A 26,856-nucleotide genomic window follows, 5' to 3' on the forward strand; every position below is an offset into this window, starting at 1 on the left:
TTGATCATTCTCATTCTAGCCAGGTTCAGTGAGAAACCCTTGTAGCTGGACTTTCTTTGGACTATCAACTCCTGACTAATGACACAAAAGCTTTTTATTAATTGTGAAAGCTTGGCCTAGCTTAGTCTTGTTCTCAACTATCTCTTAAAACTTAAATTAACTTCATATGTGTTCTGCCATTGTGGCTCATTACCTTTCCTCAGTACCATATGTCCAACTTTCCTCTGCATCTGTCTGGCAAATCCCCCCTCCCCCAAGGAAGGTCCCACCTGTCCTCTCCTGCTTAGCTGTTGACCATTCAGTTCTTTATTAAACCAATTAGAAGATGCCTTAGATAGGTGAGGTAAAATAGAGACATCTTCACACAGTGTGATCAAATATACCACATTTCACCTTTTTTGTCTAAAGTGTTTTTTTAACTCTAACAGAGTTAAAACTCTTCACAGTAAGAACAATTATCAGGTAAAAATTGCATTCACAATGTCTATTCCATTGATATTTGGTAAATTCAGAGAAATTTCTCTATTACCTATCCTGTCAGAGTTTTAAATCTGAACCACTTTCCTTCATAACTTATATTGCTAACTTAAAAATACCTTTTTAGACCTTAAAACATTTTCTTAGGTAAACAGCTTAAACTTTTGTGTTTCTCAACCTTATAAACTTTTGTAAGTTTCTTTTCTGAATTTGGTAACAAGAAAAACTGTAGGGGCTGGAGAGATGGCTCACTGGTTAAGAACACTAGCTGGTCTTCCAGAGGTCCTGAGTTCAGTTCCCAAAAACCAAATGGTGGCTCACAACCATCTGCAATGAGATTTGGTGCCCTCTTCTGGCATGCAGGCAGAACACTGTATATATAATAAATAAATCATTAAAAACAAAAACAAACAAACAAAAAACTGTAAAACTATAACTATCTTCGCTCCAGGACAGCCTTCAAAGCCACAGAGAAACCCTGTCTTAAAAATCAAAACAAAAAAAACAAGAAACTACAACTATCTTCAACCTCATCAGAGCTGTGAGTTAACGGGAAGTGCAGAGCAAACAATGTCCAAAACTATAGAAATGACAGAAACAGCTGGCTGCCTGGACAATCACCCTTTTCCTCTGCAATGTTGGAGTATCCATCTTTGGCCTACAGGCCTAGAATGTCTGACAAGACTTTTATGTGAAGCATGAATTTTGAATGACTGTCCTACCTTGTCTTGGCAAAGTTCGGCAGTCAACTTCCTTTGTGTCCAGTGTATCCAATTTGGACAACATATTGTCAGCAGTCAAGGCAAGGGCTGTTTCTTGCCCAGTGGCTAGCAAATCTATATGGAGGTCCTTTGATGTCTATTATCTGAAGTAGGTTGGTGTTGCCAGAAGCAAAAGTACAATAGTATAAAAAGCCTTATGCTATTAAAACATTTAAAATGTCATATTCTATAGGTCTCTGAAGCATTTGAAGATCATCTATCTAAAAAATGTTTAATTTTGAAAACATACCTAACATGATTACAAGTTTAATTGTTGTATATGACTAACTGCTAACCTGCATTACTTAACAGTTTGTAATAATAGCTTTCAAGGACTAGAACTTTACATTTTTAAGTAATCTGCATAGGTACAATATCTTAAACAAGTAGAAATGTATATACAATATAACAGAAATATCCTTAAATTTGTAGCAATATACAAAAATCCATACCAATGTAAAATATTTGAGACTGGTAGTTGCCTTTTAGTTTTAAATAGATTCAATAGTCTATCCTTTTATCTTGTCATTCCTATACCCTCCTCTTTCTTTCTTTCTTTCTTTCTTTCTTTCTTTTTTTTCACTAAATAGGAGAGAAGGAAGGATAAAGGAAAAAGAAATCCCTCAATCTAACCTCCTTTGTTTAGTTTCCTCCCTGACCATGACCAATAACAACTTGCAGCTAACCCTTTAAACAGTAACAAATATCCATAAATCACTGAACAACCAAATACCATCCACCCCACCTCTGGGGAATGTGGGCATCATGTTCTTAAAATTACTTCCTGCTGTCTGGGGGAAACAACGTCTTTAGTGGACGCTGAGAAGATTTGGATAATGTTCAAAGTCCTGGAAGAGAGCTAGCTGTATCATTTGTTGTCTAGTCTCTGTGTGATGGAAAAGTACAGGGTTTAACTGAGGTCCTGGCTGGAGTAGTCTGTGAGGCTGGACCATCTTAGTTAACTGCTCTGAAGTTGTGCTGAGCAACCATCTTTAGGTGTGTTTGTCATCTTAATGGCATTACCACAGTCTAGGGCCCCATCATCTTTTTGGAGACCTTTAAGGTCACTGTTAGAAAAGGTCACAGTTCTTTGCAGAAAACTTTAAACATTTAAATGCCACCCTAACCCACAAGTGGAAGTGATGAAAAGGAGAATACCTGGCATCACTCCTGGCCTTCACATATGCTTCCACAGGCTTATGTACTCAATCAGACACACATACAGGACACATTCACTCTAGCTAGAAAGCTAGCATAGGAAAGTGTGGAGTGACTCTCTTAGAGCCTACAGCCAGCTTGATCTTGTTTAAGGCTCATATCTTACTGTTATATGAGCTTAAGTCAGCCTAGAACTCAAGTGGCATGTCTCATCCAAGATGTCATAATTGAGCATAGTTGCTCAGCCTTCTGGGAAGGAGACTAAGGTAGGAGGAACATTGCCATGAATTTGAGTGCAGTTGGGGTTTACATGGTAGGACCCCATCTCAGAAACACATTTCATAGTAGTAGTTAGCATGAGGACATATAGTTTGTTGTTTGTTTTTTGTTTTTGTTTTGAGACAGGGTCTCCACATCCCAGGCTGTCATTAAATTCACTATGTAGACCAGACTGTCTTCAAACTCCCAGAGACCAGCCTGCATCTGCCTCCTATGTGCTAGAATTAAAGGCATGAGACATACAGTTTGTGTCTGGATTGTTTGCCTGGGATTCTGTGAATTGGAGTTTTGCTAGTGTATGTGGTTGGTATATGTCACTTCCTTTTCTCAGGAAAAGAATTGCCAATGCCAGACATGATCAGCAGGTGTCACTGCAGCTCTGCTTCCTGTGCCCAGTTCCTAGCTGGCTAGTTCTCAGTACAGCTCTCAAACCATTCAACTAAATGGGTATGGCAGTGTGGCATTGTAAGATAATCTCATGGGACGCCAGTGAAAACCTGGGAATGGCCTCAGTACCTCCCTGTCCTTTCATGTCTACGTGTTCTAGCCTCCCTTACTAAACTCTGCAGGGCTTAACTGTAGTGTGGGGTTGCCTTCCATAGCAGCTGTGTGGGAGCCAGTGTGGCTTTCACCTTTGTTTTCAGCAAAGTGTTTGAATCCTTAGCTTTGACAATGAAAAAGTCCAAAAGGGAACTGTGACTAGGCATCTTTTGGTATTGATCTACTAAGGTTCAGGTTTTCACCATATAATCTCACTGGCCTGTGATTAAAGGCCAGTAAATTTAAAAAAGAACTTAAGGGCTGGAGATTCGGTATAGTGGTTAAGGTCTTGGCTGCTTGAAGGGGAAACAGGTTGGATTCCCAGAACCCACAGCTCACAACTATCTGCAACTCCAGTTCCAGGAAATCCAGCACCCTCTTCTGGCCTCTGAGGACACTGCTACACAGATAAAAAGGCAAAACATTCATGCACAAAATCAAAATAAATAAATCTTTAAAAGAAATAACTTAATGGGTTAGTGTATCTTCCTACATTACAGAACAGAGCTGGTGATGGATTGGGTTACCCTGGAAAACTAGGCTGATCTGAGCCTTCTGTGTACTTGCTAGAAAGTATCCTATCCTGTATCTGGTTAGTGCTGCTTTACATGGACGTCCTTATTTATTATTTATAATGCCTTTTGCTGTAGCTTCTCTTTTTGGACAGCGTATGGTCATTCTAAATTGCCTCCCAAGTCAGGTAAGGTTAAATAAATTGCAGTTCTAGTCATAACAAAAAGTAAGCAACTTTAGCTTTAAGAATTCTGTCTTCCTAGAATTTTCAGAGTTAAGCACATGTGAAGTGAAGCCACAAAGAGCATTCTATGACTGGAGCATTCCGGTTCTGCTTGCTCTCTGGACAATGGTTTCCCCAGTATCTCCATCAGTTGAGAAGCCTTCCTTGTAGCTTCGTGGGTCTCACCTCAGAACTGTAGCAGAGCTTTTCCTTGACTATTGAGGGCTGAGAAGCATATGACGTGCATGCATCTGGGCAGCTTTCAAAGAGCTGGCTGTGGAGAATGATTGTCTCAGTGGTTTAGATAGTATTTGGGTTTTTGGTGGTGGTTACACTGGGCCAAGGGTATGCCTGGCATTGATCTGAGCTGCCTTTTTGTTTCAGATGTCATCTGGGTGATTCTCAGTGTGGAGGTGGGTGGACTTTTAGGAGTAACGCAGCAACTGTCATCTTTTGAAACGGAATTCAACACACAGCCACATCGCAAGGTAGAAGGAAACTTCAACCCGTTTGCCTCTCCCCAAAAGAACCGACAATCAGATGAAAACAACTTAAAAGACCCTGGGGGTTCCGGGTTCGACTCGATCAGCAAAAATACATGGGCTCCTGCTCCTGACCAAACCGAGCAAGATCAGGATAGACTGTCACAGAACTCTGTAAATCTGTCCCCCAGCAGTCACGCAAACAACTTATCAGTAGTGACTTACAGTAAGGTAGGTGCCCTTGGAGAAGGGGCAGGTGGTGGGCCTTGGGATCCGTGATGCTCCTTCGTGGCAACCCTAGAATGCTAGACCACCACTGCCCAGAGCAAACGTGGCTGTCAATAGCATCGACACAAAAGCCTTCTCCCTCCCTGCGTGTCCTGTGGCTGCTGCTTCACCCACGTGTGTAATTTACTTCTGTCTGCTCTGATTTGGGCATTGAAAACTGAGGCTCTTTACCTTTATTATTTTTAAAACTGTCAAAATATCATTAGCCATGCTTTCAGGGCAGGCATGTACTGAGCTTAGTTAGCATCATTGCAGTACCTTCTATAACAGGCTCCTGCTGTGTTTTCTTGGGTTAGGTGGGTTTTTTTCCTGTGAGTAAAAAGCCAGGCTCAATTATTTTTTTCTAAAATAATGTTGGCTTTGACTATTCTGTCACATATCCTCTTGCTGATAGCTTTTCTGTTTGCTGTGGCTCATGACTTCCTCCCCTGCAACCTAAAGTGGCTCAAAGTGATATTTTGACTTTGTACGTATAGGAGATAAATAAAGGGAATTGACTGTAATTTCAGATATTCTGATTGTCAAGAGACACTTCTAGGTGTTTGTGAGTTGCTGTGTTTCTGTTTCTCTCTAGCCAGTTCAGTCTTTCCACTATTCAGGTAAGGGTGGCTCCTGACTGCTGGTTTGGACTGAGTCCACAGCTAGGGTTGTTGTCATGGCTCAGCCATGTGTGCACTCACCTCCCATTGACTGCTAGAGCCTCTGTGTACAGTACTGTCCTGAGTTCATCTGTGCTGCATGTTGGCATTCATCCTTGGGGTTTAAAATGCACTTTGTTGGCAGTCAGGGTACCCTGCTGTAAGAGCCGTGCTGTGTGATCAATCTCTTAGGGGCAGCTTTGTTCACTTGGGAGGATGCAGAATTATTTGTTGACTGATAGGGTAGTCATTGCAGAGACTTGTGCAGCCACGTTATCTGTCTAGGATATTTAAAAAAAAAAAAAAAATCAGCCAGTGAATTGCCTGCATTAAGGAAAGATTCCATTTTGTTTTTTAGGGGCAGGATTCTCCTCCTGTCTATGACTCCCAAGTATTGGGGTTACAGTCCTGGTTCAAGGAAGCTAGCCAAAACTCCACATGTTAATATTCAAATAAATTTTTATTTTCAAATTTATTTTGAGACAGGGTCTTATAGCCTAGATCAGCCTCAGACTTGCAATATAGCTGTGGAGGATGGTCTTGAGCTTCATGTTTCCCTGTGTCTCAGCTCACAGACAGCCACCAAGCCTCATTCCATGCTGTGCTAGGAACAGAAGACCCACTGCACACTGGGCAAGCACCTTACCAACTGAGCCACACCCTAAACCCAGAATATTCTTTTTTTTTCCTTTAAATTAGACCCCTCCAGAGTGTGCCCATTATGGCAGGTAGAGCAGCTGTCCCTGGCCAATGTACCTGATTATAGTGGAAACAATGCAGCTGGGGTTAGTGAGGAGCTGGAAGTTGGCAGAAGCCTCTCAGGCTCTCCATTGTCTTCAGGACAGGATGCTGTTCACCCAGATGGGCCTGCTACTGAGTGTGATTGCACTTAGGTGTTCCCGGTTAAGGAACTAAAGGCATTTCTAGCTGTGGACCATCTTTCCTTTAGTGACTGGTGCTTCTTAACCAGTTCCAGTGGTTATTCACACATTCACAAGACAGATGGAGGGCTGAGTCTTGTGCCAGCCTAAGATCCCACTAGGCCCTGCTGCTTTTTAAGTGGTGAGAACATTGAATATATTTAATTGATGGGTTTATACTATCCCCTCACCATTTAAAAGTAACTTTTCAGGGCAGGGCCAAAGAGATGGCTCAGTTGTTAAGAGTACTGGCTGCTTGCAGGTGACCCAGCACCTACATGGCAACTCAAGAGTCATCTGTAGCTACAGTTACAGGGGATCCAGCACCCTCTTCTGACCTCCGTAGGTACCAGGTATGCACATGGTGCACACACATAACATATTTGTTTGCTTACTTCTTTATTTATTTTTTGGTTTATCGAGACAAGGTTTCTCAGTGTAGCTCTGGCTGTGTGCCTGTAACTCACTGTGTAGTCCAGGCTGGCCTCAGACTCACAGAAATTTGTCTGCCTCTGACTCCTATGTGCTGGGGTTAAAGGCTTGCAATAACATGCCTGGCTTACACATAGCATTTTTTAAATTTTTTTTTCAATGTAAATAAAAGCAGTTTCTCAGTTAGTGAAATGACTCTGTGACTGAAAATGCTGATAAACCTGAGACCCCACATAGTGGAAGGGGGAAGCTGCAGCTGTCTTCTGACTTTCACATGTATGCCATGTCATACACACACTAAATAAATATATTAAAAACAGCTTCCCAGTAGAGATTGCATCCAGGAAGACTTGGATAGAAGAGACGAATAATGTGAAATTTGAATCTTAAGAGAATTGTGGCATTTGTTGTTATTTTTAATCTAAGCAGCATTTTACTCAAAACAGTATGAAGCTTCTGGATAGCTCTTCTGAGTCCAGCTGGATCTGTTGCCTCCACCTCCTTGGGAATGACACAGGGAGTGGTTGGTGAGTGATGACACATCTGCCCCGGTGTAGGACAGTTGGTGCCTTGAGGAGTACAGTGGGAATCTGTGCCCACACTATTTGTTGTGCCCCCAAAGCAAGTGGAGTGAGAACAAGTCAGTCAAGGTTGAAGTGAAGTAGGGGTGAAGGAAGGGGATTCACAGAGGTCAGGGGAGGCTAGGAAACCCTGATAGATGCACAACATGAACGTGGCGTGGAGAACCTCAGGTGCTGAGGTATGGGCAATGGAGGCAGAGGGTTGGATGAAACAATCACAGATGGCTTTGAGAATGTTGGTAACAAGAGCTGTCCCAGAGGACTCACATAGCAGTTCACGGCCATCCTTACCTTCAGTCCGTGGAGAACTGATTCCCTCTTGTAGCCAACTCTGTGGGCACTGCATGCACATGGTTCACAGACAAATCACCTATATATTAAAAATAAATTAACACACACACTCTAAAAACTAAAATGGACACAAGTAGACATCTGTCTAATGATGAGACTTAAAAAGCATGTATATAGCAGTGAGACATTTGTAGTTAAAGGTCCTTGCTGCCAAGCCTGACAAGTGAGTTCCATCCCCCAGGACCCACATAATAGAAGGATAAAAAAAAACAATTTCCACATCATTCACTGACCTCCACATGTACACCATGAAATTTTTATTTTACTTTGCTAATTTGTTTTTTCCCCTTGAGATAGGGTTTCTTTGTATTGTTTTGGAACCTGTCCTGGCACTAGCTCTGTATACCAAGCTGGACTTGAATTCATAGAGATCTGCCTGCCTCTACCTCCCAAGTGCTGGGATTAAAGGCATGCCCACCCACACCTGGCTAATTATTTTTTATTTCAAGACAGATTTCTCTGTATATCCCTGACTATCCTAGAACTCGATCTGTAAACCATGCTGGCCTCAAACCCAGAGATCTGCCTGCCTCCCCTTCCCAAGTGCTGGGATTAAAGGTGTGAAAAACATAGGTAAGGGGACTGGAGAAGATGACTCAGTAGTTAAGAGCATTTCCTGCTGGTGTAGAGGACCCAGTATTAAGCAGCTCACACCCATCTGTATCTCCAGTTCTAGGGGATCCAGCACCCTCTTCTGTCCTCCTAGGACACTTATATGCATATACACACAGACCTTATACTTAGGTATACATATGCACATGCACGTGTACACATACACAGAAAATTAAGTAAATAAAGCATAGGTGTATAAATAAACATGTATATTTGATTAAGAACACAGGATTGGCTGGTTCTTGAGGTAGACATGCTTGAAGTTGTAAAGTGTGTCCTTGGCAGAGTGAAGCTGTTTTTGACTTGTTCCTAAGAGCCCAGCACGTTGTTACTTTGCCTGTAGGTGAAGAAACAAAAGTTCTGAGGGACTGCATGCCTTGCCCAGTGTCTCATAGCTAGGAGGAAAGAGATAGGACCCCGGTGTAGGGGCCACACAACTGAGGTTGGTGCTTGCTTCCCCTCATTCCTATTTTGGCTGAATGAACTGTGTTGAGGGCCAGCATGAATTGAGGTGACCATCAAGGCAAGAGTCAACATTGGTGTGTGACAGACATTCTAATGTAGAGTAGCCTGACACACAAACCATGTGGTGTTTATAGAAGATGAGCAGAGGGTAGAAAGGGGTCCTGGGACTCCGGAGTGGGGGGAGTGTCTGCAGTGCCCCTGGTGCCAACTTCAGTGTTCCTGATGTGCTGCTGTCAGGATCACTGATGTGACAAGACAGTGGAGTTACCCAGGGAAATACCCCCCAGCCATGGAGGCTGGGGAGGAACAGGATGCTCTTGGAAGCTCATGCACTGTTGCTGCAGATGCTTTTCTGCTGCCTCTGTGGCAGAACTAAACTTGTTAAAGTTGGGAGGCCATAGTGCAAAGATCTCTGGAGGCCCCTGCTCCTTCCCCGTGAGCACTGGGTGATTATGTCAGCACAGTTGGGTGTCTATCAGTGTTGGGCTGGATACCCTGGAGTCTTTCCCTGGCTGCTGTGAACATTCTTAACCCTGACTCCCAAGGGGGAAGCTTTGGACAAGAATATGTGCCCCAGCTGCATCCTACAGCTCACAAAGTCTGGCCCCTCCCTGGGACCCCTTCAGAGGGGATCAGCGGGAAGTGCAGGCTGCCCTGCTCCAGAAATTCTTAAAACTGGGCCCTTGCCTTTGTCGGGAGTTGACTGGCCTCATTGTCAGCCCAGTTGTGGCTCATTTGTCCCATGTACTGCTGAGGATGGGATCTGTGTCAGTGGACCTTTCACTGTGAAGGAAGCAGAGCCTGCAATCCAGGGGTCACACTCTGGACAGTGCATTCTTCCACTGTAATTCAGCTCCAGGGCGGAGGAGCCTCTGTTTGGGCAGTTGGTTAGTGGAAAGTGTCCAGGGGTGTGGAAAGAGGGAAGGCATAGACCTATTGAAGTTGAAGACTTCTTATGACCAGGATTTCCAAATGCTCTCTGTGGCCTTCCAGAACAGTAAGACACAGTAGTGACTTGGGACAGGTGGGAATAAATGTGGGGCTATGGACAGCAGGTGTTGTCTTCTACTCTGCAGCAAAGAGCCTTTGTACCAGGCAGGCAGAGCCCAGGGGACCTATCTTGTTACTGAGACTTAAGGGTATTTCCTACTGGCCCTACTGCTATTTGTCATGTACTTCTACCTTGAACTGTATCACAGCCTGACCCACTGTCATTCCTCCCACCAAGCCCTGGCTCAGAAGGAGAACGTGATTATTTTTGTGTGGAGGTCAGCCAGTGCCTCTACTTTGCAGCAGGTGCTGCCAAGTGCCATCTGCCCTTTCTGCCCACATTCCCACCTCTGTTCTGTAATTTTGAGAGAGAGGAGAGAGAGACAGTGAATGTACATGAGGACTTGTGCACTACAGTGCTTGTCTAGAGGTTACAGGTCAACCTTCCAGAGTTGGTTCTGTCTTCAGCCATTTGGACCCCAGAATCCCACTGAAGCTGTCAGGCCTGGCAGTAAGCACTCTCACCTGATGAGAGTCTATCCTGCCCTGTGGCTGCATAAAGTTAATTTCTCTCAGGATGCTAGAAGGATTGGGGTAAAATAAACTTTGCTTTTTGGGTTGTTTTTGAAATAAGGTCTCTGTGACCCAAGCTGGGCTTGGCCTCCTACCTTCTTGGATCTGGGACTGCAGGTGTGTGCACCACACCTGACTTTCCTCTTGTGGGGCTGCATGCAGAGAAGCCCAACATTCTACTGCTGAATGGCACTGTCCACCCTGAAAAATCTAATCTTTTTCTATGGACGAAAGATGGTGGTTTCTGGATCTTCTTACCTGCTTTAAAGTGGATGCAGATTTAATATACTAAGCCTGGAGTGGTAATGCACACTTCAGCACTCTGAAGTTCAAGACCAGCTAAGGTTATGTAGAGAGATCCTATCTCAAAAAGAAAGAAAATCTAGTATGATAATAAGTTGCTGGGGGGTGGGGTGTCCAGGTCTCAGGTTAAATAGGACCAACATTAGCAGCTTGACCAAGGGTGGTGATGGTCAGTAGCTGGACTGATGGTTTCATGAGGTGCTAGAGGGCATCTCTGCACCTCCAGTTTTACAATTTACAAAGCTTATGAGTGCTCCATTCTGGCTCCCTAGCTACATTTCAGATGAGGAACCAGGCAGCCACTGCCCTTGCCCTGCTAAACACCCTCTCCTGGCAAGCTTTCTGTCTGTCTTCCAAACAGGGAGGATACTCCTGAGGGACCTGATCTCCTGGATTTGGATTTTGTTGGTATTGAAGTTTCTGTTCTTGTTGTGACAGAAACACCTATAGTTCTCAAAGTCACAAGAGAAATTATCCTACATTCCTTGATGGTCCTTCAGAAGATGCAGTCTCTGTGGTTTTCAGTTTCCCTGGATGTAATATTTTAGAGTGAGGAGAGCAGCTGGCCTGCTGCTCTTGGCAGATTCCATTCTGCAGAAACTACCTGGAATTTTAGGCACAGACACAGCCAGTCCAAGTCCCGAGGTAGGAATGTGCCTGGTGAGTTCAAAGACTGAGATATAGATCAAGGTGGGTGCTGCAGGGGAGTGAGGGGTGAGCAGATGTGAAATCGGAAGGCAGAAATTACATTCTGGGGGCTTTTGGGACCCTGTGAAGCTTTTGTTCTGAGGGAAAGAGCCATGCAAGGGTTTAGAGCCTGGAGTGATGTGTTTACCCTGTCCTGTATGGAATGAATACAGGACACAGTAGAGGCAGATATGCCACAGCAGCTGGAGCTATAAGTGGACCCTCGAGGGTCTGTGTAGCTAGAGGGATATGAAAGGAGTGAGAGATGATAGAGCAAAGAAGGGTGAAGTGGACATACCAAAGACAAAGCTATCACAGAGCCATGGTAGAGTCAGGAGCTGAAGGGTGGAGATCCCTGTAAACACCCAAATAGAGCAGCAGCAGGCAGCCTCACATCAGACACAGAGCTTGAGAAGAGTATGGGGGCGGGGCTGTATCCCTAAGTGTTGAGCCACATGGCCAGTATCTCTAGTTTTATAATAGGGATTGCCATCTTCTAGCTGCTGATCTGTAAGAACAGCACCAATGTCACTGGGGGAACAAAATCTCCAATTGGTTAGAGAGAAGGTCCAATATTCACCTCTCACATGTGTCTAAAGCATGGTTGCTCGAGTTATTCCTGCTTTCTTTGTGGTTCAGGTCCCTGAACCCAGAGCCTTGGGCATGCTCTTCCACCCAGCAGTCCCACTTACTCTTGGGTTGGTAGTGATTGTCACTTGTATATCATGGTTTATGAGCATCTGAACTCCTGGGCTCAAGCAGTTGTTCTGCCTCAGCCTTCTGGGCCACAGAGGCTTTAAATGTGTCCCACCATACCTGGCTTTTTGTTGTTGTAAGCAAGGTTTCACCGTGTAGTCTGACTGGCCTGGAACTTGCAATATATTCTATGCTGTCCTCCAAGTCACAGCTCCGTCTACCTAAGCTGGGATTAAAAGTCTGCAACTATGATGACTGGCCCCCTCCCTTCTGTTCTTAGTGAACTCTGTTTGTTTGTTTGTTTGTTTTTCTTCTCCTAATATTTTATTATTTTGTAAATATGAGTGTTTTGCTTGAGTTTAAGTCTACCTGATACCTAAAGAGGTCAGAAAGAGAGTGCTGGATCCCCTGGCAGTGAGTTTAGAGATGGTTGTGAACTACCATGTATTTGCTAGGAATCAAGCTTGGCTCCTTCTCAAGCAACAAGTACTCTTAACAGCAAAGCCAACTCTCTGGCCTCTTAGTGCTCTTTCCTAATACATGCTACTCTAGGATTCCATAGTTACAGTAGTTACTAATGCTTGCCACACTTCCACAGCAATTAATAGTCGGCCATGGCCAGAACCCAATTTGAAGTCAGCATTGTAGATCATGTTGTGATGAAGGCTGCTGGTGAATAGAAATGGTTGCCCTCTTCAGGCGGTCTGTGCACTTGTGTCCAGTGTGGAGACTTCACTCAGCCTGTGGGAGCTACAGAACCCGCGGCCAAGGAGGAAGCAAGACAGAGCAGCAAGGGATCCACCCATGCTCTGGCAGCCCAGCACATTCTGTACCAGCAAGCATTTGACAGGAGATTCTGGGTTTGATGCTGTTACAATGAGTACATCTTCTGAAAACTCAGAAGAGCCAGTAAAGGCCTCTCGGCTCTGCCCAGTGTTTGCATTGGCATGGGCTGTGTGTGTGTTTTAAAATAATTTAAGTAAATAGCATGGGCCTTAGAAATGTCTTTTGTTATGTAGCATTGCTGATTGACTGAGACTGAGAAGTATGTCCAGGAACACTCCTTTGTATCTCCACAGTGTCAGTGGTGCCCAGCTCCTTTGTGTGTGTTCGGGACTCTGGGCATTGTTTCAGGCTGCTGAGGCTAGGCAAACCTGTAACAGAAATGCCAGCCATCTCACATTGGTCATTATAACTCCTCCTCTACAGTCAGTGAACAAAAGTGACTCATGGCTAAGAATCTGTTGGTGTAGCTGCTGAGCTTTCACACTGGTTCCCTGTAGCACAGTTGCTCTGACTATGCTCCAACAGGCTGCATGAGGTATGAGGATGAGTCCTGTGCTGGCTGCAGAAGCTATCATCTGCCTTACACACATCATATTGATATTGCTCAGTCGGTCATGAGTCTCCATGCTCAGCCACTGCTAATCCAAAGATGCTGGTTGATCACACGTGTGCCTGGCTGTTGGAAGGGACATGAGCCAGAAAAGAGGAAATGGGACTTAGGGAGATTGGTTTCGTGTGTGTTGGTTTTTCTCTTTTCTTTCAGAAAATTTTATTTTAATGTGTTACAATAAGTTTTTGGAAGATTTGCTCATTTTTGACTTGTATGTATGTATGTATGTGTATGGCATACGTGTACAGGTGCCCACACATAAGAAGGCATTTCATCCTCTAGAACTTGAGTTATAGGCCAACTGTGAGCTGCCTGATAAGGATGCTATGAGTGAACACTGGTCTGGAAAAGCAGGAAATGTTCTTAACTGCTGAGCCATCTCTCCAGTACCTTCATTTCAAGTTTTTTTTTTTTTTTTTAATGTTGATTGTTTGTTTATTTGTATGTGAATGTGGGCATGCATGCTTCGGCTCATGTGGAAGTCAGGGTGACTTGTAAATTGAACATCAAGCTTGGTGGTAAGGCCTTTGCCCACTGAGCATTTTAGAATTTTTGTTTGTCACTATAAGGTAACCCATGCTAGCCTAATTCTTCTGCTTCAGTCTCCTGAGTACAAGGATAGAATGTGTTTGCACTCCAATTGGCTTCTCTTGGTGGGTGGTGAATGGACAGGACATATAGTCCTGTGTCTTAGTTACAGTTTTCTATTGCTGTGAAGAGACACCATTGACCATAGCAACTCTTAGAAGGAAAACATTTAGTTGGGTTGACTTACAGTTCAGAGGTTTAGTACATTATCATCATAACAGGAAGCATGATGGCATGCAGGCAGACATGGTACTGGAGAAGGAGCTAACAGTTCTGCATCATCTTCCGAAGGCAATAGGAAGCGAATTATGTCACTGCACATACATAGCTTGAGCATAGGAGACAACAGAGCCCACCCCCACAGTGACACACTTCCTCCAACAAGGTCATACCCACCCACTCCAACAAAGTCACATCTCCTAATAGTGCCATCCCCTTTGTGAGCTATTTTTTTTTCAAACCACCATGCCCTGGTTGTCCTAGAACTAACAGAAAATTGTCTCCCAAGTGCTACATTAGAGACAATCATCCCCATGCCCAGCATGTGCGCACATGTTGGAATTATAAGCAACCCTATCTATATTGATTCTGGGAACCAAGTTTGGATACTCTGGAAGAGTAGCAAGTGTGCTCTTAACCACTGGACTGGTCTCCTCCCCTGCAGTTAACTTTTAAGTACTCATAGGTGTTGGGGAAGAGAAAACCTTAAGGTTGATAGTAGTGAAGAAAGTGATGTCTGCTGGGCAGTGGTGGTGCACACCTTTAATCCTAGCGCTCGGGAGGCAGAGACAGGCGGGTCTCTGTTAGCTCAAGGATAGCCAGGGCTACAAAAATAAAGTGGTGTCTTGGTGGATAGTGAATTTGAAACAAATTATAGGGGAAACTACATGTAAGAATGCCCAGAGGACATTAGCCAGCCACCCAGCTCTGGCCAGTGAGGTGTGCTTTTAAAGGACAAAGGGGACTTACCAGAGAAGATCTTTGAGATCTGTCAAAGGAGGGTCACTTTTAATGTGAAAGGAAACAGCACCAGCAAACAGTTCCCAAAATACTTGATAACAAGATTTAAGAAGCTTGGCTGACTGGTACAAGAAGAGAAACAACTTACTTTTTTTTCTGGGTTATGATGGGGAGGGCTTGTAGAAACCTGTAGTTGACAATCGTCAGAGGAACCTGAGTGAAGCTCTAGAGGAAGCAGGCCAAGGCTCGATGTGGTTTAGAACTCTGAGCTAAGTGTCTGCATTGCCAGACACTTGGATGAGCGCCTCTCCCAATTGACTTCCTTCCTTCTTACCCTAGGAGATGGCCAAGAAGAGCTGTTCCCCAGCATCTCATCTGGATTTCAGCATACTCGCAGTAATTTGTTGATCAAGGGCAAGAAGTAGGGTTTATAGCCTAAGCCTGCTTTATGTAGGCTATGCATGCTCTCTACTAACTGAGCCAACCCTGGCCCTCAGTTGGTGTTGAAGTTGCAGTTGTATTTGTGTCCAATTGCTCATGGCAACTTTGTTAATTAGATTGGGAAGGTTGAAGGCTGACAGCTGTTGTTGGTTATGGGAACTGGGAAGGGCAGAGGAGAGAAGATAGGTGTATGGGTGAAGAGGAGAGGAAAGGTGCAGGGTGAATGCTGAATGGTTGGTGGTGTCAGGTTGGCTAGGCTGGAGTGGACATAGAAAGGTTGGATGGGTAGGTGGATAGATAGGTTCCTTGATGACAGCAGAAGTTAGTTAAGACCAGCTGGGAAAACCATTACAAAGATAGGAATAAAAAATGGTTTTACAAGGCTTTTAAAAGACAGAGAATACTCTAATTACTGAGTTAACCTTTTAAGCACTTTGATAGGCCATGACCATAGGCTACCCTAACATAGTCCTCATGTCTAAAGCAGGCTTCCTGCATTTATCCATGGCTAGCACATAGGTGCATCTTTGAACTGGGGCACTTTCTCATGAAAGTGGCCTAGACTGTAGTGGTATGGCTTCTTCAGCGTTACTGCCTGCTTGAAGTGGCCTTGCCTTGCCACCAGCAAGCCCCCTGAACAGCCAGCAGAGGGGCTTGGGTATTTTGATCTCGCTGGTTGTCCTCATTACCCCAACATGTAATTCCATTTCTTGTTAATCAGAGTCTTAGATTCCAACGTACTGGCCAGTCTCTGGCCCTGGTTGGCCAGTCCTTCCTGCACCCTTCGTGTGTGCAGTCGGGGGTCAGGACAGCCCTTCCTGTGAAACCTTTTACCCATCTTCTCTGTTGCACTCAGTGTGTTTAAGTGACACAAAGGAGCACTGGACAGGCAGACAGAGGAGGGGGCCTCATAGTGTTATCTGTTGCCGTTGATGCATGGGGTTTAGGGGTACCTGTGTGCAGCTAACACTGTTTATGAACCAGTGTGGTCCCTCTCCCCTTTTTCCTCCCTGAGACAGATTTTCTTTGTGCAGCCCTGGCTGTCCTGGAACTCGATCCGTAGACCAGGCCACCTGCCTCTGTCTCCTGAGTGCTGGGATTAAAAGTGTGAGCCACCACTGACCAGCCTGTGGGCACTTTTTATTTATTTAAACCAAATCACAACTAAAGCAAAATAAAGATGGGTGTCTGAAAGTCTCTGTGTTGTGGTGGTTTATCTGAGCAAGTTTTCATATGGGGAACGGACTAATCCCAAAAGGGCTCCGTGAAATGTCCTTTAAAAGGAATTCTGGCCTCTTCTTGACACCTCTCCAGATAGAAGACAAGAACTGAGTCCCCAGCACAGCTGTTCCTGGCTTCATTTTTAGTGCAAGGACTGGTGGGTTGGGCCCTGTGCAGAATGCAGCGTGGTGGCTGTGGAAATGGGGACTGAAGCAAAAAGAAGTAGAGCTAGTTCTTATATGTGATCTCACAATTAAAATGGTTTTCTGGGGACTGTTAGTATAAGGTCAAGCATGTTTAATCCAGAAATACAAAACAGGAAACTTCTGAACTCCAACAGGATTCCTCAAGTGGGAAGTTCTTTGTCAGACTGCTACATAAAATTAAACCTTTGCTGGGCAGTGGTGGCACACGCCTTTAGTCCCAGCACTAGGGAGGCAGAGGCAAGTGAAACTCTGTTAGTTTGAGACCAGCCTGGTCTACAAAAGCTAGTTCAGGACAGGTTCCAAAGCCACACAGAAACAACCCCCCCCAAAAAAAAATTGCCTTTAAGAGTAAGCCAAACACAAGACATAAGTAAATGGTAGTTACTCTTGAGTTCCATCCCTCAGCCAGCTCACTGTGTACATGCAGTTACTCCAGAATCTGGTGGCAGGGGGTGTCCCCTCAGAAGCACTTCACATTCTAATACTCAGTGTGCTCCCCTTTGGGGAAAGGTGGTTTTTGTTTCCCTTTTGACTCCCCATTTCAGGAGCTCCTGTAGGTTACAGGAGCCCCTTGTAGAAGCTCACAGACGAGCTGTGACTCTTGCTGCTCCACAGGGTCAGCACCAAGACTGTCAGAGACAGTTGTTGTTGGGTTTATTTTGCAGACTCAGACAGAAGTACTAGATCTTTTCCTCAACAGTACTAGGGCTTGACCCTGGGCAGCACCTGCATGGCATGCTATCACCGTGTTATACCTTCAGCATACAAGTGGAAAAAATAATGAGTTGGAGTGAACTTAAGTTTATACATTGTAAAATATCTTAGAAAAATAGCTATTTCATTGCTTGCAGTAATTAGTAACATTGGGTTCTGGACAGACTGGTAAGGACCTAACACAACTGATCTCTTCCCCCAGCAACCAACTGTGTTCCGTGTAGAACATATAGGCTGGATAGAGCACCTGCTCTCTGGCTAGTGTGTACTTGGGCTGCCCACAACCTTGACAGCTGTTCTTTCCAAAGCCCCAAAAGACTGAGGTTGGGAAAAGTCTACTCAGCTACTACAGGCCTGAGTGTTCCTTCCCTGGCAAGTGTGGTGATAGCTGCAAGGAAAAACCCACTTCCTGCGGAGTTTTGAGTAATCTTTAGGATTGGCCGTTAAATCTAGATTCAGCAGGAATCTGGATTACTGGATTGATGTCTTGGCAGCCTTGGTTGGATGGGTCATAGACCTTATAAATGTGGGTGGCCTTCCACACCTCGTTGATGGATTAATTTTTGTTTGGGTCAGAGTTGAATTCTGAGCTCTCTGGTACTATCTGCTACTACATCATTCCTTGTCCTTACCAGCAGTGCGGTGCTACAGAAAATAAGGTCAGGGAGGGTCTGGCTTCTGCTCTTCCTACAAACAAAAGCTGTGGCTCAGGAGGCAGCTCAGGGGGTAAAATACACACTGCAGGGACATGCAGAGCTAAATCAATATCCCCAGCACCCACATAAAGCTGGGTGCTGTGGTGTGCTGAGTCCTGGTGCTGAGGCGGTAGAGAGACAGGGTGTGTCACTAGATGCCAGCAGAGAGTGACTGTGCTGCAGACCCCTTCTGGGCTGGGATTGGTGATGGGAACTACCCAGAACCTGTTCTCTGGCTTGCAGAGCCACATCAGAACCATAAATGTGGATGAGCCTTGCATGCGGATTGTCTCACTGCATGCCTGGGGTAGGAACGGCACTTCCTGTTTGACCTTCTGCCACAGGATGCTCAACACACTGTTCTTGGAATCTTTGGTAGTCTATTCCTCTGCAGCTGGTGTAGTATTGCCCCTCTTCTGTGGTCTCCTTGTGACACATATCGAAATAGCTGGTCCCTTCCTTCCTTCCTTCCTTTCTTCCTTCCTTCCTTCTTTCCTTCCTTCTTCCTTCAAGTGATGGTGGCTAAAACTTAGGGGAAGGGAAAGACCTTGTTCCTCAAGCCACCTTTCTGCACCTCTTTTAGCATGCTACTCTCTCGTTTGAAATAGAATTTTATAGCTTTTTCTTTCCAGAAGACATGGAACCTCGGTTATTAGAAAAACAAGGAGAATCATAAATTAAGCCAGTTAAATTCAGGCTAGATGGTCTTAGGGAGCCAAACCAGCTGGCAATTCAAGAGTGCACAGCTTTATTCCTGTCCCCTCCCAGTGCATAGATCTCATCTTTTCTATTGGGGGGGGCAGGGTCAGCTGTGTAGAAGTCACATATTCCCTTATGTAAGTATTCCCAGGTAAGCCACAGACCTGGGAGAGCTGTATGCACTGTGGAGGAGGCTGGGAACTTCATGTGTTCTTTTCCCAGTCTGAGCTGCCTGTCTGGGTCGTTCCAGGTGAGTAGCTGTTGCTGGGAAGTGCTGAGTCAGGGTGGCTTGCCTTTAGCAGCTGTGTTCTTGCTGATGTATGGGAGCCTCCTACCGAAACCCACAAGGTGGAATCTGAGAGCTCATGTTTGGCAGAGCCACCAAGGGTGGTTGCAGCCTTCATTTACCTACTGGAGATGTGGCTAGTGCAAGGGCCTGCAGGCATGTGGCACCCTGTCATTCTAAACACCAGTGCTGTGCTCCTGATAAGGTTAACTCCCTTTTATGAGTTGGAAAAGTCATGTGTTTCCTTGGGTCCCAGACTTAAGTAGACAACGCCTGATGAATAGCTGACAACCCTTCTATATCAGCCTTCCCTTCTTCCCAGTTCTTCTCTGTTGGTTACACACATGCATGTGTGGGCGCACGTACACACACACTTGATGTATTACCAAGCAGGTAGAGACATACCATGCATCTGTTCTTCAGTACTTTCCTGGGAAAATCAGCACCTCATACTCCCATTCTTAGTTGCTTTGACCTCAGGTGGTATTCCTTAGGATACAGGGATTTCAGCCTCTTGAGCCAGGCATTGTATGTCAGCTTCCAGAACCTGGAAAGTGAGTAGCTGTGTGGAAGAGTCAGATGTGTGCAGGAAGTGCTCTCCGGGATCATGTGAACATACAGAGTGGGAACAGACCCAGCTTTCCCACATCTTTACATCCTCACATCCAGCACTACTGGTCTGCCACTAGTCCCCTCTCCTGGAACCTCCAGGACTGTGGCCAGACTGATGGATAGCCCAGGTATTTGTGTCCCCTCAAGCTAGTCAACCACAACAAAACTGACTTTGGAAGGGCCTGACTTACAGGGGTCTGACACTCCAGGTGTTCTGAGCATACCTGTCCTTGTTCAGTTACCAATTTAGGCACCATCTGAGGGCCAGGCACCACACTGGGACTTAAGATTGTTGTCATCCTGGCTCCACTATAACCACATAATTCTGCTTAAAGAACAACTAGTTTTTGAAAGCACTCTGGCTTTGCCCACATTTCATCAGACTGATGGGGGGTGTCCTATTTCCTCCTGCTGTGGGTTGTGCCTAGATTTGGGGTTCTTCAGATGGATACCCAGCATGGGTTAGCTCCCTCTGACCACTCATGGGATGGCTGAGTCTCCAGTGTTCTCCATGGAGGCTGCTAGCCCACGGTGGCGTGTAGGACCCTGGTGTAACTGGTCACTAGTTACCTTTGCCCTTTCTCGGGTCTTTGCTTTGATTGAGTCCACCCAAGGAAAAAGGAGGCAAGTCCTGTGGTTCTGGTGCTGGTTACAGTAGACTTTCCTCCTCCTTCCTCCCCCCCTTTGGTTGCTGTTTTTGTTTTTTGTTTTTCCAAGACAGGGTTTCTCTGTGTAACCCTGGCTGTTCTGGAATTCTCTCTCTGAAAACCAAGCTGCTCTCAAAGTCAGATCTACCTGTCTCTGCCTTCTGACTGCTGGAATTAAAGCCGAGCACCACCCACCACCCACCCTTCTTAATGCAGGGAAGACAAGATGGAAGTCTTTACCGCTCAGCCCAGGAACAGAGAAAGTACCTTTGGGGTCGGCCCTGTAACCCCAGTGCTTAGGAGGGCTGAGGGAGGGGATCAAGGGTTCCAGTCCAAGGGCTGGCCGAGTGGCTCAGTGTGAAGGGCATGCTGCTTGCAAGTGCTCACCTGTGACTTGAATTCCATTGCCTGCTTCTGGCCTCCATGGGCTCCTACCTGCATGTGGTATATACAAGTTCGTGGAGGCACATACTCATAATCAGTTAAAAACAATTCCAGTCCACACTGGGCTACATAGTGAAACCTTGTTTTAAGCAAAGCAAAATAAGGACAAGGAAAGTAAGCATCCTAATGCATTTGAAATATGGTAGGAGGGACAGCTCACTGCAGTCCTCAGGTCCTAGCAGCTGCCACCTCAAACACCTCTGTCTGTGGGAAGATAGCAGCCCTAAGGGCAGTATGGGGCAGGTTCTGGTACCATCAATGGTGCTTGGTGCTAGGTAGACAGCAACTGCTAAACTTGTTTTTAATGTATTCATTTTGTGTATGCCACAGCATGCACGTCAAAGTCAGAGGACAACCTGGGGGAGTCAGTTCTCCTTCCACCATGGGGTTCGGGGGAGGAGATTGAACTCAGGTCCTCAGGTTTGGCAGCACTCGTCATCGTCCACTGCGTCGTCTTGCAGTGGAGAGGTTTGAGAACCTGTGTCAGGGATGAGTGAAGATTTACAGCCTGGCTGGAAGAAAGTGGGCATCAGCTGACTGTCACAGGGGAGCCATGTCTCTCTCGCCTCTCCTCTCTGAGGCTGGTGGGATTCAGTGGGAAACTCAGCAGCTGGGCTTGTCCTGGCACTTGGCCAGGACAGTGATCCTCACACCTCTGGACTGGGGCTGGGTTTGCTGGTCAGGCAGCTCTCATCTTCATCACTGACTGTCTTCACTCTCTTCCAGGGGCTCCACGGGCCTTACCCCTTCGGCCAGTCTTAAACAGGTGTCAACAAGAAGGAAAATTAACAAAAGACAGAAGGCCTGACTTTGGGGGGAGAGGGCAAGGGGTTCCACTGGATCACAGACCACATCGCATGGACCCCTGGCTCAGATCCCCACCCACCCCCCCAATCACGGAAGAAGAGGAAGAAAGACTAGTTTTGAGTGAACTCAGTATGCATGTGTGAATGCTGAACTGCAGGAATGGTGTTGAGGCTACCAAGAAGAAATCCACGCAGCCACCCTGGGTTTTGGTGATGACGTCAGTCTGATGAGTTGTTAGGTCTCTCGGGAAGGGGAAGAAATTTAAAATGGGGGAAAATAAGCCATCTTTTTAAACAAAAATTATTTTACCTACAGAGAGGTTGTAGTTTTGAGCACATGTTAGTTTTTTTCCCTCTTCCCAATGTTTCTTTTAAGGAAGGGACAACATGCTCTACAGAACTGGAAGCCTTCACAGTGAGGTGGGGCTTGTGTGGGGACTGCCAGTCAGTGTTGCTGGGCTCATGCTGTGTCCCCACCTGACTGTACAGTCTGACCTCGATTGTTCTTAGTAGCATCTGCCAATGAGATCACCTTCCCCCCCTTTTCAGTCAGTCTCTTGTTGATTTACACCTTTGACATTTGTGTCTGTCAACCCCGGGGCTTCTTAGCATCAATACTCTCCTGTGTGGCCAGCAGAAGCCTGGAGGACAGTCCAAGGGGTGTCCTTTTGCATACTTACGACATCTGGGACTGCTTCCTCCCATGTTTCTCTTGGCAGAAGGAGTGTGGCGGCGAGCACACAATACTGGGCCCTTGGTGCAGTGGCCCATCTTCCCTTGGCTCTCCGCAGGTAGGTGCATGTGCTACATGCACACAGGGCTGTAACTCATCAGCAAGTGTGAACTCTGCCCTGCTTTTCTTATCACACAGCTCCTCTCACGGGCCTTTGTGGCATCCTCACAGCCTATTAGTGGAACCAGAACTGTTACAGAATGATTCAGCCCCAGCTGGGAGCCCCACTGCTGACCACTCCTCCAGCAGGGCCTGCTTAGTGTGGGGTGGCAAGTTGCAGCCCAACTGGAGTGCAGGCATTTGCTCCCTGGGTAGGTGCAGTGCCCACTAGTGTCCCATGGACTCCAAGCAGGTTGAAATATGGATGTCTCCATGGGAATCTTAAACCAGGCTAGAACAGCTGTCTGCCAAAGATACAAGAATATGCAAGTCCCTCTTCTTAACCCCTCCTTCCCTAAGTCAGTGGCTTGAGAGCCAGGAATGTGGATTTGGTGTGGCTGCAGGGTCCCCTGCCTGTCTCCAGCCCCCATGTGCTCCAGGGTTGTGAGCAGAGCAGGGAGATCAGGGTATGAGTGGCTGTAAGAGGTCCTCTAGCCTGGGTGTGGGTGCAGGTGTCTGCCTGCCTGTCTGTCTGTCTTGTCTGTCTCTGGATGCTTGAGTTCCAAAAGTGTGTGGTGTTTGTTCCTCCTCATTTTCTTCTGAGACTGTTGATTTTAAACACTTGATTGTGGAAGAAAAGCTTGTATGAAAATCTCGCCTTTCCATGTCCCAAAAGAACAACCAACAATAAGCTTTGTTTCATTGAGGAAGTCCCCCGGGGCAGGTGGAGAAGGGCAATACAGCTGGGTCTCAAGTTAAATAAATGGGCTTCTCTGGCACCCTTACTTCCTCTGCGCACTTAGACCCTTGAGCCAGAGGCAGCCCCAACGGGCCCAAGCCATAAGTGAAGGGGTTTTGTCTGAGGGTCATCTCAGAGGACACTGCCACCCTAGAGCGCATGCATGCCCAGCCATTCTCCCTTGTTTCCTGGTCTTGGAGCAGTGTGTCTCCAGCTGCCCTTGGAATCATGAGAGGCTTCAACCCTGCCTCCCTGGCTCCTCCATCTGTCCCCTACTAGGCACCATTCTTTCTCAGTTTCCCATCAGGGGCCTCATGGACCACTGTCACTGAGTGTCCTTACCATCTTGTGCCCCTTCCCGCTTGTAGCAACCTCACTTGGCAAATATAACAGCTCAGGTACCCTGGCTTTCTTCCCAGAAATAAGTCCTATCTGTTCGTCCTTGAGAGGTAGCTCGTTCAGAAGGCCAAAGCAGGTACAAACCTTGACCCATGGCTTCCTGGGTCCCACTCTTCCTGCAGGCCCTTGGAGCCTTCACACACACTAAGCCATCTTTTGGCAGGGCCCTGGGTCTGGCACCCACGAGGTGAAGCAGACACCAAGGTTCAGGTGATAAGGGGCCTGAGCCCAGCTGGGAAAGTGGGTGTGTGTGGGCTTGGGAAGAATCTGTGTGGAGTGTGGTATGTGTGTAGGTGTGTGTGCACGTGTGCATGCCTGTTTTCTTTTTGCCATGGGGATAATTGAATTGGGGGCATTTTTCTACAAAAACAGCTCCTCTCCCCCTGTACAGACCAGCTGTAACTGTAAGCCAGCTACTGTCATCAACACAGCTGGTGGCCAAGGTGGGAAGTAGGTGTGAGTGTTAGAACCCCCAAGTCTAGCCTGAGCTCCCAGCAGGAAAGGATGAGAGGGTGGCCAGGGCTCGCAAATGCAGACTAATGTGTTGTTCCCACCCTTGCCCTGTTATCCCTTGTTTTCTTGGGTGAATGTGGGGGCAGCCTGCTGCCTCCTCCCACCTGGACAGTGGTGGGTGTCTGGTGGGGCCTTGTGGTGCCTAGGAGGAGATGAAGATGAGGTTTTCCTTACCATGTAAATGAATATTTGTATGATTAAATTAACACACAAAAAAACACCTTTCTCATGTGTGCATGTGCGTTTTATTGTACTCTCAGTTCCCAGTTGACCTGTGACACCCCACAATGGCTCTAATTCACACTTGCAGACATAACTGAAACCCTAAGATCTATATTTTGGCAGTACTAGTTGCTGAAGGATAGATATGACAGTGTCCAACAAGGGAGGACAAATTTACTCTGATAACTTTGAAGGACTTGAGGCGTTGCCAGGGATGCTCAGTCTCTGGTGGGTCGTAGGCATGGAAGATGAAAGCTGATCACGTGCTGGCCAACCAAGAAACAGATGGCACAGAACTATCCCATTCAAAGGCTCATGGCTAGTGAGTTGTTTGAGCTAGCTTGGCCCCAGCTCCTCCTCAGGGTCCACAACCTTCCCAGAATAGTGCCACAATCTGGAGTGAGTAACAGGAAGTCAGCCTTGGATTACACTTGTGTCTTCTGGTACCCAATGATCAAAACAGTAATGACTCTAAATGATCTTGTGTGTGTCATCAGTAACACACTGTGAATCAGCACACCCTGCCCAGCCGAGGGGCCCAAGGGGCAGTGCTAGAGGTACCTTGGCCTTCTGTCTGCTTGGGAAAACAGACAAGCCAAGGATGGGGGGAGCACTTCCTGTTCCCACATGGGCTACTGGCTTCCTGGACTTGGAAGATAAATGCATCTTACTTGGTTCTCATGGTGGTTGGGTATCTTTCCTGGGTGTTCCTTACTGCTCACGACTAGACAGGTTTCCAGGCTGGAAACCTGAGAGCTAGGAACACACTACAGGCAATTGGCAAATGATCGAGGAGCCAGCTGTGTGACCTTGGGGCTCACATAGAAGTTTGAGAGCACTGAGGCACCCAGAAAGGTTTCAGTGGCCAATATAAAATGGATAGTTTTAATGCTGCCAAATCTTTTTTTTTTTTTTTTAGTTTGGTTTTTCAAGACAGGGTTTCTTAGTGTAGCTAAGCTCTGTAGCTAGCTCTGTAGACCAGGCTGGCCTCAAACTCACAGATCCACCCCTGCTTCCTGAGTGCTGGGATCAAAGGTGAGCACCACCACCACCCAGCAAATGCCCCAAACCTTATCTTCAGAGTTCAGAACTAGAGTTGGCTGGGAATAAGGTGGAGCTAGGAGGATGAAAAGTTGTAGGTCATTCTTAGCTACGTGAGACCCTGTCTCAAAGTTTCCCCACCATCGTAGAAACCACATTGAGAGAGCAAGCGCCTTTCTGTATCTCACAGCTCTGGATGGAGCAGACTGGGATCTCCCAGGTATGGCATATTCACGAACTGAAGAGCCAACTTGGAGCTGCAGACCATGCATGGACCTTCCTCCGGCCTGTCAGAGGTGTATGTGTTCCTGGGAAGCTCGTGATCCTGATTAGGGAATGGACTACCTAGCCGTGTCCCCACAGGGATCTTCTAAACACAGACTTGGTGGAAAATGGGGCCTCTCGAAGAGTTGATCCTCTGTGTCAAGAGTTGATGCTAGATTCCCCAGGAAGCACCTAATGTACTGCCCAGAGACCCCCACAAGTGTCCTCAGCCATGACAGTATACCTGCACCCTGCTTCCTCCCAGCTGCCTCCAGCTGTTTGCTCTCTGCAGGAGAAGGACCCCACCCTGTTACCTGGGTCATCACCCCCCCAACACCCCTGCTCCTGAACAGTTATTTGCTTGGCAGAATCTGTTTGTCTTTGGGGCTGTAACCTGTCAAGAAGTCACTGGGCCCTGGGAGAAAGAAGCAAGTTGAGTGGTAGCTCCTGGCCTGAGCCATTCCCACGAGGACTAGGTGACAGGGAGGGGGCTCTCAGCTGAGTCTGGGGGATGGAGGAAGTAGCTATAGTGGTAGGGGACCCAGCCCTCCTGAGAAAACAAGTAATCGTGCCACCTCCCTGCCCAGTTCAGTTTGTTCTTGGGCCTCCCACTCTGTTCCTGAGAAAGCCCTACCCTCAGTTGGCCTCCGTGACCCAGCCATTTCCCAGACATCACCTGGAATCCAACCTCAACCAGCTGAGAGCAAGGGAAGCACTTGAGGCTCTCATGGCAGCCCTAGGCACCCAGATGGGAAAGGGGCAGACAAGACTGCTCATGAGACAGGACTATGCTAGTGTGGGGGTAGGGCACCCAGACATCCACATGCATTTGTCTCTCTGACACCTTAGTCCTGAGATGCGAGGATCTGGGGCACATGGTAGAGACCAGAGGTTGACAGCAGTTGCTCACCTCAGTTGCTCCCCACCTTATGTTTTGGGACCAAGTCAGTGAAGCTGGAACTCACTGATTTAGTTAGACCAGGAACTCACTTATCTCTGCCTCCCCAGTGCTAGAGATCCAGGCTCTACTTCCCATGCTTGTCCAACAAGCACTCTTCTCAGGGCAGAACTGTGTCCCAGTTGGATGAGGCAGACAGATGTCATGTGTCAAGAAATGACCAGAGCTAAAGAAACGGGATTGTCATTCCTTTAGGATGCTTGG

General features: G+C 46.6%; 1 protein-coding gene across 2 annotated transcripts in view; it reads left to right on the forward strand.

Annotated features, from left to right (window-relative positions):
* The window catches only part of Ilrun (inflammation and lipid regulator with UBA-like and NBR1-like domains), a 58,061-nt gene extending 36,263 nt beyond the window's left edge, over positions 1-21,798 (forward strand). The window contains exons 4-5 of one of the 2 annotated variants that reach the window (XM_051187191.1): positions 4,336-4,664; positions 21,605-21,798. In XM_051187191.1, the coding sequence (XP_051043148.1) occupies positions 4,336-4,664; positions 21,605-21,640 (365 nt within the window). In that variant the 3' untranslated portion in view covers positions 21,641-21,798. The remainder of the gene's footprint in view (positions 1-4,335; positions 4,665-21,604) is intronic. The other variant, XM_051187192.1, reaches the window with a different exon arrangement.
* Positions 21,799-26,856: the final 5,058 nt, after the last annotated feature.

This window comes from Phodopus roborovskii, unplaced genomic scaffold (assembly GCF_943737965.1).
Source record: "Phodopus roborovskii unplaced genomic scaffold, PHOROB, whole genome shotgun sequence".
Lineage (NCBI taxonomy): Eukaryota > Metazoa > Chordata > Mammalia > Rodentia > Cricetidae > Phodopus > Phodopus roborovskii.